At 46.2% G+C, this 15241-nt stretch overlaps 1 protein-coding gene and 1 pseudogene across 2 annotated transcripts in view; one reads left to right on the forward strand and one right to left on the reverse strand.

Moving 5' to 3' along the window:
- Positions 1 to 6285, forward strand: part of NOD2 (nucleotide binding oligomerization domain containing 2) — a 39769-nt gene extending 33484 nt beyond the window's left edge. For both annotated transcript variants that reach the window (XM_002826416.6, XM_024233779.3), the window contains exons 11-12: positions 3024 to 3107; positions 4953 to 6285. In XM_002826416.6, the coding sequence (XP_002826462.4) occupies positions 3024 to 3107; positions 4953 to 5025 (157 nt within the window). In that variant the 3' untranslated portion in view covers positions 5026 to 6285. The remainder of the gene's footprint in view (positions 1 to 3023; positions 3108 to 4952) is intronic.
- LOC129050783 (histone-lysine N-methyltransferase SETMAR-like) lies at positions 511 to 2848 on the reverse strand (annotated as a pseudogene).
- Positions 6286 to 15241: the final 8956 nt, after the last annotated feature.

Below are 15241 nucleotides of genomic sequence, written 5' to 3' on the forward strand. Positions count from 1 at the left end.
CTTAGTTCTGCCAAGAGTTGGTTGAGAGCCCAGGCTTGCTGGGTACAGTAGCTCACACCTGTAATCACAGCACTTTAGGAGGCTGAGGCAGGTGGATCACCTGAGGTAGGGAGTTTGATACCAGCCTGACCAACATGGAGAAAACCCAGCTCTACTAAAAATACAAAATTAGCCGGGCGTGGTGGCACACGCCTGTAATCCTAGCTACTCGGGAAGCTGAGGCAGGAGAATCACTTGAACCCGGGAGGTGGAGGTTGCCATGAGCCAAGATCACACCATTGCACCCTAGCCTGGACAAGAGAGAAACTCCATCTCAAAAAAAAAAAAAAAAAAGGATGAGAAAAATAATAATTAAAAAAAAAGAGTCCAGGCTCTGGAACCAGACAGCCTGGGTCTTACCCCTGCTCCACCATTACCAGCCAATTCTTCTTGGATGGGTGCCTCAGTTGCCTCAAGTGTAAATGGAGATAATGGCTGGACCTTCATTATAGGCCATGAGCATTCACTGAGAGAATGTAGGTAACAAAAGTAAGTTGTAGGTTGGAGCAAAAGTAATTGTGGTTTCAGACCGTGAATTTTAAATTATTATAACTAGGCTAAAATACATCTTTATTAATCAAAATAGGAACCATTAAAATCAACACATTTTTGCCAATAAGAAATAAGTTTGTCTATTCCTGTAGCATAAAAATTCATGCTCCGGGATTCAACAAACTCTTGGAAAGCATTTTTTGCATCCTCCTGGTTGTGGAAGCATTTTTCCTGGAAAAAGTTATCAAGATTCTTGAAGAAATGGTAGTCAGTTGGCTAGAGGTCAGGTAAATATGGCGGATGAGGCAAAACTTCATAGTCCAATTCATTCAACTTTTGAAGCTTTGGTTGTGCGACGTGCAGTTGGGTGTTGTCGTGGAGAATTGGACCCTTTCTGTTGACCAATGCCGGCTGCAGGCGTTGCAGTTTTCAGTGTATCTCATTGACTTGCTGAGCATATTTCTCATATGTAATGGTTTTTCAGGGATTCAGAAAGCTGTAGGGGATCAGACTAGCAGCAGACCATCAGTGACCATGACCTTTTTTTTTGGTGCAAATTTGCCTTTGGGAAGTGCTTTGGAGCTTCTTCTCGGTCCAACCACTGAGCTAGTCATTGCCAGTTGTATAAAATCCACTTTTCATCGCACGTCACAATCAGATCAAGAAATGGTTCGCTATTGTTGTGTAGAATAAGAGAAGATGACACTTCAAAATGATGATTTTCTTGGTTTTCACTCAGCTCATGAGGCACCCACTTACTGAGCTTTTTCACCTTTCCAATTTGCTTCAAATGCTGAACGACTGTGGAATGATCGATGTTGAGTTCTCAAGTAGTTGTAAGAAAATCAGCTTTGATGATTGCTCTCAATTGGTCATTGTCAACTTCCGATGGCCTGCCAGTACACTCCTCATCTTCAAGGCTCTTATCTCCTTTGCAAAACTTCTTGAACCACCACTGCACTGTACGTTCATTAGCAGTTCCTGGGCCAAATGAGTTGCTGATGTTGTGAGTTGTCTCCGCTGCTTTACGACCCATTTTGAATTCGAATAAGAAAATTGCTTGAATTTGCTTTTTGTCTAACATCATTTTCATAGTCTAAAATAAATATAAAATAAACAGGAAGTATTAAGTCATTAGCAAAAAATCATAAAGTGAAAATTGTGCACTAAAATGATATATAGCATAACCACATTTATTTAAGAATGTATTCCGATATCAAATGGCAAATTTCAACAATGCAAAACCTGCAATTACGTTTGCACCAATCTAATAGAAACTCAACAAATACTGGCAATTACAATTGGCATTGCCTTAGGGTCAACTTGTAAGACATTCCTGAAATTGTGGGAAAGGGGGAAGACCTGGAGTGTACATTATTGGAAGGCAAAGCTATAACCAAAAGAGCAACATGGGAAACACATGACTCCTCTGTTGCTGTCCCTGGCCCTATCCTGTCTCCCCTCCCTGTTGTCAGCTACCTTATATGTTCTCTAATCTCTGTCTCTGTGCCCTCAAAGACCTCCCTGAAAAGGAAATATTACTGCTCATTGGTTATTTTCTTGGTTATCAATTAAGTACTGTATTGGTTATCAATTAAGTACTGTATTAGTCCGTTTTCATGCTGATGATAAAGATATACCCAAGACTGGGCACTTTATGAAAGAAAGAGTTTTATTGGACTTACAGTTCCACGTGGCTGGGGAGGCCTCACAATCATGGCGGAAGGTGAAAGGCACATCTCACATGGCAGCAGACAGGAGAAGAGGGCTTGTTCAGGGAAACTCCCCTTTTTAAAACCATCAGATATCATGAGACTTATTTACTGTAATGAGAACAGGATGGGATTCAATTACCTTCCACCGGTCTCTCTCACAACACGTGGGAATTCAAGATGAGATTTGGGTGGGGACACAGCCAAACCATATCAAGTACTGTGCAAGTGTTTTAGGTATGCAGAGAGTGGTGGGTCTTCCAAGCAAGCAGAGTGTAGGGAGGTAATGGGGGACTGGTGACTGACTTAATGGCCCAGGACTCATGCCACAAGGAGATGGATGGTGGATGTGAACAGGAGCCTGCTTACACCCATCACAATTTAGATTCTTATGCTTGATGGCACAAGTACTCTTTTAGGCCCATTTTACCAATGAGGAAATTGGGACTAATTTGCTCGAGATCAAAAAAGAAGTGGTGTAGGTGGGATTTAAACCCAGGATGTCTAGCACTAAAATGCAGGTACTTAACCACTATCCTAAGGGAGTGGCTACTTAATTTGATAAACTCATCTAGTGAATGGAAGAGAGATGGGTACATTTCACTGACGGTACTGAGCCTTTGCTGATGAGCTCATTGGGAATCTCAGACATGAGCAGGATGTGTCTAAGGGACAGGTGGGCTTCAGTAGGCTGGCTAACTCCTGCAGTCTCTTTAACTGGACAGTTTCAAGAGGAAAACCAAGAATCCTTGAAGCTCACCATTGTATCTTCTTTTCCAGGTTGTCCAATAACTGCATCACCTACCTAGGGGCAGAAGCCCTCCTGCAGGCCCTTGAAAGGAATGACACCATCCTGGAAGTCTGGTAAGGCCCCTGGGCAGGCCTGTTTTAGCTCTCCGAGCCTCAGTTTTTCTATCTGTAAAATGGGGTGACAAGAGAGAGGAATGGCAGAATTTTGAGGATCCCTTCTGATTCTGACATTCAGTGAGAATGATTCTGCATGTGAAGGATCTGATTCTCTGTCTAAGAAAGAAGTCTTTACATCTTTAAGTAGGGAGCAATGATTTCATTTTTAAACCTTGACTATTTATTCAGCAACTTCTCTATTCTATGAGATAGTGTAGGAATGGGGATGTGGTTGAAGAATGAAAAGAAAAGTCAGCTCCCGCCCTCCTAGAAATTGCATCTGCCTTCACAGGTCAAGGATATTGGATCAGACCTTCTGCGGTTCTGAATGGAGATTACACAGGTTAGGAGCAGGTTGCACAGTGTATCCAATTCTCTATAATTAAAGCCATAGACTTTCATGTATTTGAAAAAAGCAAGAATTGCATTCTTGACAGATTCTTTCATTGCCTTAAAAAGAATGACTAGCCTTGGGAGTCTGGGCAGCTGGGTCTAGCACTGTAGACTTTCCCTCTGCTGAGCCACAGCTTCAAAGATTTGTCCTTCTTGTTTCCAGGAATCTATTTCTCAGACAAAAAGTAAAGGTTTTCCCTGCCCTAATATGCTATAAGTGAATGTTACTATATATGTTCCAGGCACAGGGCTAGAGACTAATATTTAAAAGCCAGGAAATTTCCTATAAAAAATCTATATCTCAGGGTTTTCTCAAAGGAGCTGGGAACTCTGGATGCCCATTCATGATTCCAGTAGTTAACCAGAGTACAAGAAGGGCTGAGTCTTCTCAGATGGGCAAACCCATTCTGGCTGACTGCAGATCCACCAAGCCTATTGTCTTAGACCAGGACCCTTTGGCAACTCATTCCTGTAAGCTTGTGACCCCTGCTTTAAATATGCAGGCCTTGTCTTCTCTCAAAAAGCACATCAAGGCTGCAGTGAATGCAGATATCAAGTGATGAAGTTAAAAACAAAAGCTTTGCTGGGCGTGGCAGCTCACATCTGTAATCCCAGCACTTTGGGAGGCTGAGGCAGGAGGATCACTTGAGGCCAGAGGTTCGACACCAGACCTCATCTCTCAAAAAATAAAAAATTCAGCTGGGTGCGGTGTAATTCCTAGCTACTCGGGTGGCTGGGATGGAAGGATCCCTTGAACCCAGGAGTTCAAGGCTGCAGTGGGCCATGATTGCATCACTGCATAGGCGACAGAATTAGATCCCATCTCTTAAAAAAATAAAAAATTTAGAAGTGACTTCAAAAATGTATGCTGTGATGGAGAGATTTTTCCTTCTGTATGATTGTGACATCTCTGTGGCCTATGACATCATCAGGTTCTGGGCAAAGTGTAGATTTTCTGTTTCTTTGTTTTTGAAACCATTGCACAGTCCTAAGAAACATCACATTCTGTGTCCTGGGCACCAGCCAACAGGAGGATGATATTTTAAGGGGTCTGATGTTATTTGCTGCCTGTTGATGGAACTTGGGAGGGCACCAGGGTTTGCTCATTGCATTCTTGACAGATTCTCTTGTTGCCTTAAAAAGAATCACTGGCTTTGGGGAGTCTGTGGCTGGCTGGATGCAGTGTTGTGGACTCTCTCTGCAGAGTCATGGAGCCTTGTTCAGAATGCTTCATGAGCTGCCCTGGTTGGCCAAGGGTAAAAACAGCCCTGACTTCCCTGCAAGAAACACTGCAGCTGGGCCAGAGAGTCAGCCCATCCCAGGCATGGGTTTAAAAAGCGGAGGCTTTTGTTTGAAAGCCCTGCTCTAATTTTGTCCTCACTCAAACCTCTGTCATTTGATCTCCTTTAGGCTCCGAGGGAACACTTTCTCTCTAGAGGAGGTTGACAAGCTCGGCTGCAGAGACACCAGACTCTTGCTTTGAAGTCTCCGGGAGGATGTTCGTCTCAGTTTGTTTGTGAGCAAGCTGTGAGTTTGGGCCCCAGAGGCTGGGTGACATCTGTTGGCAGCCTCTTCAAAATGAGCCCTGTCCTGCCTAAGGCTGAACTTGTTTTCTGGGAACACCATAGGTCACCTTTATTCTGGCAGAGGAGGGAGCATCAGTGCCTTCCAGGATGGACTTTTCCCAAGCCTACTTTTGCCATCGACTTCTTCCCAAGATTCAATCCCAGGATGTACAAGGACAGCCCCTCCTTCATAGTATGGGGCTGGCCTCTGCTGATCCTCCCAGGCTTCCGTGTGGGTCAGTGGGGCCCATGGATGTGCTTGTTAACTGAGTGCCTGTTGGTGGAGAGGCCTGGCCTCTCACAAAAGACCCCTTCCCACTGCTCTGATGAAGAGGAGTGCACAGAACACATAATTCAGGAAGCAACTTTCCCCATGTCTCGACTCATCCATCCAGGCCATTCCCCATCTCTGGTTCCTCCCCTCCTGGACTCCTGCACACGCTCCTTCCTCTGAGGCTGAGATTCAGAATATTAGTGACCTCAGCTTTGATATTTCACTTACAGCACCCCCAACCCTGGCACCCAGGGTGGGAAGGGCTACACCTTAGCCTGCCCTCCTTTCCGGTGTTTAAGACATTTTTGGAAGGGGAGGGACACGTGACAGCCGTTTGTTCCCCCAAGACATTCTAGGTTTGCAAGAAAAATATGACCACACTCCAGCTGGGATCACACGTGGACTTTTATTTCCAGTGAAATCAATTACTCTTCAGTTAAGCCTTTGGAAACAGCTCTACTTTAAAAAGCTCCAAATGCAGCTTTAAAAAATTAATCTGGGCCAGAATTTCAAACGGCCTCACTAGGCTTCTGGTTGATGCCTGTGAACTGAACTCTGACAACAGACTTCTGAAATAGACCCACAAGAGGCAGTTCCATTTCATTTGTGCCAGAATGCTTTAGGATGTACAGTTATGGATTGAAAGTTTACAGGAAAAAAAATTAGGCCCTTCCTTCTAAGCAAATGTCTTCCTGGATTATTCAAAATGATGCATGTCGAAGCCTTTGTAAATTGTCAGATGCTGTGCAGATGTTATTATTTTAAACATTATGATGTGTGAAAACTGGTTAATATTTATAAATCACTTTGTTTTACTGTCTTAAGTTTATATTCTTATAGACAACATGGCCGTGAACTTTATGCTGTAAATAATCAGAGGGGAATAAACTATTGAGTCAAAACAGCCATCTTCCTTGTGACCAAACATTTAAAAATATTCTGGCTGGGCACAGTGGCTCACGCCTGTAATCCCAGCACTTAGGGAGGCTGAGATGGGCAGATCACCTGAGGTTGGGGGTTTGAGACCAACCTGACCAACATGGAGAAACCCTGTCTCTACTAAAAATAGTGGAGGTTGCAGTGAGCCGAGATCACACCATTGTCCTCCAGCCTGGGCAACAAGAGTGGAACTCCATCTCAAATAAATAAATAAAATAAAAAATAAAAATATTCCTAAAACTTGTCAAATTTTAAAGCACAATTTTCTACTTGAAGGAAAATGATGTTTTCAACCCGATCATGTATAGCTTAAGGCAAAAGCAATTCTTAGAAAATAGCTAGGCAATCAAAACGCTTTTGGCTTCAGTTTAGAAAAGTTTAACCCCGTGAAGTTTTCAGCTGTGCAGGAGCCTCCCCGTACCCAGCCTAAAAGGCTGCACCACATGTGAAAAGGCCCCTTGGCCTCCCTCGATCCCCTCAAAGTGGCTCCAGGAGTCTTTAACAGGAGAAAGATGGAGAAGGTTTACCTATGGCTGGCTTTCCACAGTGAGCAGCCTCTCATGCAGGCCTTGTGTTAAAATAATGCTTAGCTGCGTTTAATAAGCAAGGGATCAGGTGGTCGCCCAGCAAGGTGAAATCCTACTTCCTTGAAAGGTTTTGTGTCTGGCTGACTTGGTGGTGTGGCATCTCCCTGGACCCTGCATGGGAGTGTGTCTGTGGGTTTTCTTTGTGATTGGTGCCCTGTTCTGCCCAGACCATTGTTTCTGATATAGCAGATCAGGAGGAAGGTGGCGTTGAGTCTCCTTTAGCTGAGGAGTACACACAGCAGCCCATTTGCATAGCACTATATTGGGTTGTCAATTTGTCATCTTTAAATTCATTCAGCAGTGAGGCCAGGCATGGTGGCTCATGCCTGTAATCTCAGCACTTTGGGAGGCTGAGGCAGCTGAATCACTTGAGGTCAGAAGTTCAAGACCAGCCTGGCCAACATGGCAAAACCCTGTTTCTAAAAATAGAAGAAGAAAAAAAAAGTTAGCTGGGTGTGGCAGCGCACGCCTGTAATCCCAGCTACTTGGGAAGCTGAGGCAGGAGAATCGCTTGAATCTTGGAGGAGGAGGTTGCAGTGAGCTGAGATCATGCCACTGCACTCCAGCCTGGGCGACAGAGCGAGACTGTCATAAATAAATAAATTCAGCAATTATTTATTAACCAGTTATATTAGGATGACCAGTGGATGGACAAAACAGACATGGTCCTCAAGGTGCTTAGGTGAGCATAGAGGGAGAAGCAGGCAGAAAACAAGTCAGTTGAAAAAGACATGAAAAAGTCTTCAGCCAGGCACTATGGCTCATGCCTGTAATCTCAGCACTTTGGGAGGCCAAGGTGGGCAGATCACTTGAGGTCAGTTCGAGACCAGCCTGGCCAACATGGTGAAACCCCATCTCTACTAAAAATACAAAAATTAGCCGGGCATGGTAGCAGGTGCCTGTAATCCCCGCTACTTGGGAGGTTGAAGCAGGAGAACCGCTTGAACCCGGGAGGCAGAGGTTGCAGTGAGCCGAGATCACACCACTGCACTCCAGCCTGGGCAACAGATCAAGACTCCATAAAAAAAAAAAAAAAAGTCTTCAGGCTGTTAAGGGGCTGGTCCGAGACAGGTTGTCTGAGGAGGTGACAGGTAAGCTGTGTCCCCAAGAATGAGAAACATATGGCCAAGCAAAGAGTGAGAGGGAAGAAGGGAGCATTCTAGTAATGGGGGACAAGTGGTACAAAGACCCTGGCGAGGGAAGGAGCCTGGTACGCATGGTAGGCTCAATAGTCACTCTGGAACATATGTAGATCCTAATCCCCGGGACCTGGGAATGTTGCCTTACCTGGCAAAAGGGACTTTGGAGGTGGGATTCAGTTAAGGGTCTTGAGATGGGAAGATCATCCTGGATTACCTGGGTGGGTCTTAAATGCAATCGCAGTTTCCTTATAAGAGAAATTTAAAGGACAATGTAAAGCAAAGGGAAATATGACACCAGAGAAGAAAGCAATGTGATCACCAAGTAAGATGCTACACTGCTGGCTTTGAAGGTGGAGGAAGGCGCCATGAGCCAAGGGTTGCAGCTCTAGAAGCCGAAGAAGACCAGGAAATAGATTCTCCCCTAGAGCCTCTGCAAGCAGCATAGCCCTGCCTGCCGTGGCTCCAGCCGATTTTGGGCTTCTGGCTTCCAGAACTATAAGGGAATAATTTGTGTCATTTCCTGCAGCAGCCATAGGAAACTAATACACTATGTTGGAGGCAAGCTAAGGGAAAGGTGTCACTAGATGGGTTTGCAGAGGTAGGTAGGACCAGTTCAGGAAAGGTCTCACTGGCCACAGTCAAGAGTTTGGTCTTGATCTTGGAATAACGTCAACGCCTTGGAAAGTTCTAAGCAGGGGAGATGTGAACCAATTTACAGTTAAGGAAGATCTTGTTTGCTCCTGGGTGGAGATAGGACAGGAATATGTAGGGGTGGGGATGGGAGGCAGAAGAAGTGGGGAGGCTGCCTCAGAGCTATTGCAGCTGAGAGGCGGTTGGCAATGGAGGTGGAGAGAAGAGGATGGATTCCAGAGACATTCTGGAGGTAGATTCCCAAGAGCCTACGAATGGGTTGGATGGGAGGGATGAGGGAATGGCAAACATCAAGGATGACTCATAGATTTCTGACTTGAGAAACTGGGGGCCTGGGAAAGTTGGGTAGGAAACCAGTTTGGAAGTGGGAGGGAGTTCTGTTTTGAATTGTCAAGTTTGAGACACCAAAATGGAGAAGTTAAGTGGAGACGTCAAAAGATGGTGTGAATTTGGAGCTCATGGGAAAGGTCACAGCCAGAGATAATAGCGTGGGTGTCTTCAGTGTCAGACTGAGAATGGGGCCCTCGAGTCTGGATGACATGAGCTAGAAAGAGATTATGGAGAAAGAAGAGGTCAAGAGGGCCTAGGTAAGATGGTACTGAGATCTTGATATGTGTTTCCTGGTAGAGTTCAGAGTAGGAGAAATTCCCTAATTTTCAAAAGTCCAGCGTATACCACCAAAAGCCTCCTGGGCCTGTGTAGGGAACTAGGGAAGTAGGATTCTTGATTGTAAGCTTCTCTGATAGGGAAGTTACCTGAAAGGTACATGCTCATGGCCAGAAGTTTATCCATGAGCAGACGGATTCCAGTTTTACAGCTAAGAATACATAATTCTTATGCACAGAAAAACAAAGTATTAGAGCAGAATTTTAAAAACAGCCTCAGACTTTCATAATATTAATCATCATCCTGGAAGAAAAAGGATGCCAGTCTGAGGGCCCTTCCCTCCCCATAGCACCAAACAAAAAGCTGAAATGAATACACCCCACAGAAATGTGAGAGTTGGAGTCATATTCCAAGTGGCTGAGCTGAGACTAGTGCTTCATTCCATTGTTGTACCAGGACAGCTTCAAGCCTCCTTCTTCACTCCGGTAAGTGGTCCAGCCCAGTGTGTGAAGAGCCCAGTACTCAGGGCAATGCCTGGAAGTGCCCGGGCACGAGAGGATGTGCTGCCTCGGGCCCTAGGTGGAGGGTTCCAGGTGAGCTGTAAGGTCATAAAGGACATTTCCCCTGGAGAATCGCAGGTGGAGATTGCAGCAGGGAAGACTGGCAATCCAGGCTCTTTGATTGGCTTCCCTTGGATCGTTTTTTTCCCTCTAAATTTAATCCCAACCTATTATTACTTCCTGAACAATCCACAGATCCAGTCCCCTAAGCATCACCACTCCCCTGATCACTCACCCTGAAAATGCTTCTTTTCAGAAGTGCTACATCTCTTTCTGCTTTGTAACAACTTCTCCATATCTTCAGTTCCACATCCCCCTGCACCCCTCCCTCTCACCTGCTCTGCCTCCACCCCCAGGAAATAAGGAGGTCCCTTTGGGATCCATCCTTGCCTGGGTTACTCCATCAGTCTCCCTGTTACTGACTTTGACCTGAGGCGTGAACCTATTAAAACATAAGTCAGATCAGCTACTGCTCTGATGTAAACCCTCCAGGACTTCTTGTCTGGTGCAGGGTAAAAGGCAAGGTCTCATCTGACTTGGACCCCCTGTATCTTCTCTGGCCTCCCCTTTGCCACTCACACCTGTTCTCTGGGCTCCAACCTCACTGGCTTCTTTGCTGTTTCCTGAGCACACCAGGCACATTGCTGAGGACACCAGGCACATTGCTGCTTCCAGACCTCTGCACTCGCCTTTCCCCTCCTATGGCAACACTGTTCCCTGAGACGGTGGTGTGGTTGGCTTCTTCATTTCCTTCCAGTCTTAGTTCAAATGCCACCTACATGAGGTAGTCCTTCCCTGAACAATCTACCTAAATAGCAGTTTCCAGCCACTGCCTGCCCTCCTTTGTATCGTCTTCTCTGCATGAACTACCTGATGCATGGTCATTTTTCCCTTCCCCTAGAATGTCAGCTTCTTGAGAACAGGAACCACGCTCACTGCAGTGTCCTCAGAATCTACAAAGGTGCCTAGCATATAGTAGGTGCTCAATACATATTTGTTGAATGAAAGAAGGATCCACTTTCTTTATTAAAGGGGGCAGAAAATAGAAGTTGGGGCAGCTTGTAAGAATGAGTCACCCTTTTTCTGACATTGTTTGTGTCTCCTTCATAAAGGAGGAAGATTCCCTGGGACACAGAACAATCCCTAATGCATCAACTGCCCAAAATGGGATCCAGATGTAGCAGAAAGTTCCCTTTAATAAAGTGCTTTCTGTGTGTGTTTTAAAAATCAAACATAGAAATTATTTGTCATTGATACCAGCAAATAGCTCAAACGGGAGAGCATGGATTTATAGTTCGGCTGGATTAGTTTAAAGATGATTAAAGTAATCCCCTTTATCTTATCAAAAAGAGCTTTTAGGTGGTCATAGTAAAAGTCCTCAGACAGAATGTTCAGTTGCACTTGGAATTTCTCTTCCCTAAGAGATAAGCACAGCTCGGAGATGGAAGACCTCAGCCCATCATCCATGGATCAAAACACTGTGCTGGGCTACTGTGGAGAAAGCGCCCGTGATGTATCCTTGCTTGTGCGGATACCTGGTCCAGTTAGCCGCTTGGCCTAGTGTTCATTCTGAATGCCCATATTCACAGGATTGGTGGGAAAATGGCTGGAACCATGGGAGGTTGGATGGACATCTGGGAGTTGCCATTTACTAAGATGGGGAGTGCAGAGGGATTGCAGGGGGTGGTGGTGGGGAATATCAGGAGTTCGGTTTTGGCTGTGTTGAGTGGAGATGCTGAGAAGGCAGTAGGATATAAAACAGACACCGAATTTGGAGAGACTACAAGTAGGAGGTACCCCGTGGTAGGCACTGGGAAGCATGGAGCAGGGTCTAGTCAATAACCATGACCGGTGCCACTGAGCAGGTTCCCTTGAATCCTGACTGTGTGTTACTCTATGTCCCATGCCCCTAGCAGGCTACCTGGAGTTCACTATCCTCCGTGGGGAAAGATCCATTCAATTCAATAGCTTTATGTTAGGTTCCTGCTGTGTGCAATGAGAGAACTACATAAGACAGCTTAGAATCAGTGTTAGGTCAGGCACAGTGGCTCATGCCTGTAATCCCAGCACTCTGGGAGGCCAAGGTAGGAGGATCACTTGAAGCCAGGAGTTCAAGACCAGCCTGGGCAACATGGTGAGACCCTCATCTCTACTCAAAAGAGAAAAGTTAGTTAGCTGGGCATGGTGGTGCATACCTGTAGTCTCAGCTGCTCGGAAGACTGAGGTGGGAGGATCACTTGAGCCCAGGAGACTGGGGCTGCAGTGAGCTATGATTGTGCCACTGTACTCCAGCCTAGGCAACAGAGTGAGACCTCATCTCAAACGAAAAACAAAAAACAAAAAACAAAAAACAAAAAAAGAACCAGCGTTAGGTTCTCTGCAAAACCCTTCAAAACTTCCCATTGCTCTTGGGATGGAGAACAACCCCTGTCCTTGGCTCCCAACGCCCTTTTGTGCCTTCATTGTCTGTGCTCTGCCTCTTCCAGTTTCTTCAACAGGTCATGCACTTTCCTGTTTCCTATTTCTGGAGTGTTCCCCCTCACTCCTGCCTGCCAGTTATCTTTCCCATCTCATCTCAAAGGTGACTTCCTCAAACAGGCCTTCCCTGAGTGGCCAACCTCCCTTTAGGCATGCTCAGAGAGATTCTTCTTCTGAGGTTTACCACAGCCATAATTAAGTAAGTGATCATCTAATGAGTATTTTAGTTTGCCTTTTTTTTTGCCAGAGAGAGTGTGGCATCTCTCTTGTACACTGCTATGTTTCCTGGAAACTGCTCAGTAACTCAACTGCTAGTTCCATGAACCCAGGACCAGGTTGGATGGAAGAGGCTGTGGGGTGGTGGATTGAGAGAGGTCATTAGTGAGGGCTGGAGCCCTCTGTGAAAACATGTCTGTAAAGGACTTTGACTAGGTCCTCCATGAAGGGAGGATTTGAAAGGCAGAGATGATGAGCATTTCAATTGGGGAATCCATTTTAACAGAGGTGGAAAGAGTCTTGGCTTGGAATCAGGGTCTCGGCCCATCTCCTGAGTGACAGGGGGCTTGTAATTTACTGTCTTTGGGCCTTCATTTCCTACCTGTAAAATGAGAGGCTGGTTTACCAAGGACTGCAAATAATAGCACCATGACACTATCTCCCCATCTCATCCCCTGGCAGATATCTGTCTTCCCGGTGAGCCTGAATACAAGTTCAGAATTAGCTTTAACGCAATGTTCTAAGCAGCCATTCCCAATTGATAGGAAATGATAATTGAGATAAGCCCCATTTGTCAGGCTTGACTTGGATGAAGATCCCTTAGATGAAGTCAGGCCCCAGCACTGATTCAGTGAACGTATGACAGGACAGAGCCTGGGGACAAAAGCCCTATGGAAGTAGAGACCTTAGCAGCACCAAACACCACCAACAGAAAGGACACAAAAATGGGCCAGGCACATTGGCTCATGCCTGTAATCCCAGCACTTTGGGAGGCCGAGGCAGGCAGATCACTTGAGGTCAGAAGTTTGAGACCAGCCTGGCCAATATGGTGAAACCTTATCCCTACTAAAAATACAAAAAGTAGCTGGGTGTGGTGGCAGGCACCTGTAATCCCAGCTACTTGGGAGGCTGAGGCAGGAGAATCGCTTGAACCTGGGAGGCGGAGGTTGCAGTGAGCTGAGATCGCGCCATTGCACTCCAGCCTAGGCAACAGAGCAAGACTCTGTCTCAAAACAAACAAACAAACAAACAAAAAACCCCCAGCAACAACAACAACACAAACAAAAAGAAGGGACATGAAAATATTCCAGTCCACAGTGGCAAACTCAAATGCCTTAAGGGACCAGTGGATGTAGATCATGCGGATAAGAGAAGTGGTCCCAGTGGTAACATGAGAATGTTTGCCTTGCCTGAAAGGACCCCAAATCTCTCTCCTTCACATTCTTTTCTCCTTCCTCCTTCTTATTGTATGGGTTAGGCAAAAACAAATTTCAGCCGAAATTTTCTTCCAGACAGTTGGACTGTGACCTCTGAGTCTTACCAGCTTTGTTGGAGAATCCAGATGTAGACGAGAACGGTGTTGCCTAAGGCCTCACTTCAAGCCAGGCCTGTTGATTTCCAACTTATGACTTCCTACAGCAGTGTGGTCATGAAGCCTGGAAAACAGGAAGATAGGAGTGACAAAAGAGGGACACAAGTAGAATGAGGCTTAGGTTTTCAAAAGATGCTCATTTCATTTTGATGACTATGGCAAGGAAGAGTGGTGGCCTGTCTACTGCTACTGTTAGTCATCACTCATGTGACTGCTTTTATGTATTCATTGGTTTAAATTCCCTGGATCTCCAGAAACAAGTCACTTTCCACTGGGGGAAATTTGTGTCATGATTAAACACACACACACACACACACACACACACACACACACCCCTCCTCCTTTCTCAGTGTTAATCACCTTCTCCTATAATTAGCACTTAAAATGTCAAAGGAGAAGAAATTAATTAACAGGAGTATCCAGTGCAGCAAGGCTCTAGGACTGATTATAAAAAGCACTTCCTTAAATATTTTGAGTGCTTTTGGGAATCAGAAGCCTCCCTTCTAATTGAAAGATCCTTAACTACACCCTAAGTCCTGGCTGGTGGCCAGGGGTGCGGGGCTGAGTGAGGCGGCGTGTGGAAATCCCTTCTTCACCATCCTTGGGAAAATTCCCTCCAAACTGGGATAGGTGGCAACAGAGGTTCGGAAACAGCAAGAGTCCCAGGCTGGATCTGCGGAGGAGGAAGAGATGAACCTTTCCTGAGCGGGTACTGCGTGCCAGGAACTTTAGCTGGGTATTTTGCCACAATCCTGTAAGACAACCGATACTATGATCTCCATTTTACAGATGAGGACATTGAGGCTCAGCGTGGTTGTGACTTCTTCAGGTCACGCAGCCACTGAATGAAAGCGCCAAAGATTCAAACTGAGGTCTGATTCTAAAGCTTTGCTCTCTCACGGCATCCTGGAATCCTATTTCAACCTTCATCTGGACTCTTAACCCAGCCCAAACCTAAGCGTCTACAGTTTTGACAGCTGAGGCCGGAGCACGGGAGGTGGAGCTGGTGGCAGCGCAGCGCCCCGCCCCGGCTCCAGCATCAGCCAATGGTGACGCGGCACCCACAGCCTTGTGCCCAATCAGCTTGAGCTTCCCGCCTCCATCCTCCGCTCTTCTCTGCCCCGCCCCTTCGCTTTCCCTTTGGTTCCACCGAGCTTGACAGAGCGGAAAGTCCCTTCGGCCGGCGCCGGGCCGGCAGCCATTGGAGGAAGGTCTGTCACAGGGAGGCCCAATCACGGCCCGCTCAGAAGCGCAGCTCGGCCTACGATTGGCTAGCGCGGCGGCTGCCCCCTCCGCCCCCGCTCCCTCC

This window comes from Pongo abelii, chromosome 18 (assembly GCF_028885655.2).
Source record: "Pongo abelii isolate AG06213 chromosome 18, NHGRI_mPonAbe1-v2.0_pri, whole genome shotgun sequence".
Lineage (NCBI taxonomy): Eukaryota > Metazoa > Chordata > Mammalia > Primates > Hominidae > Pongo > Pongo abelii.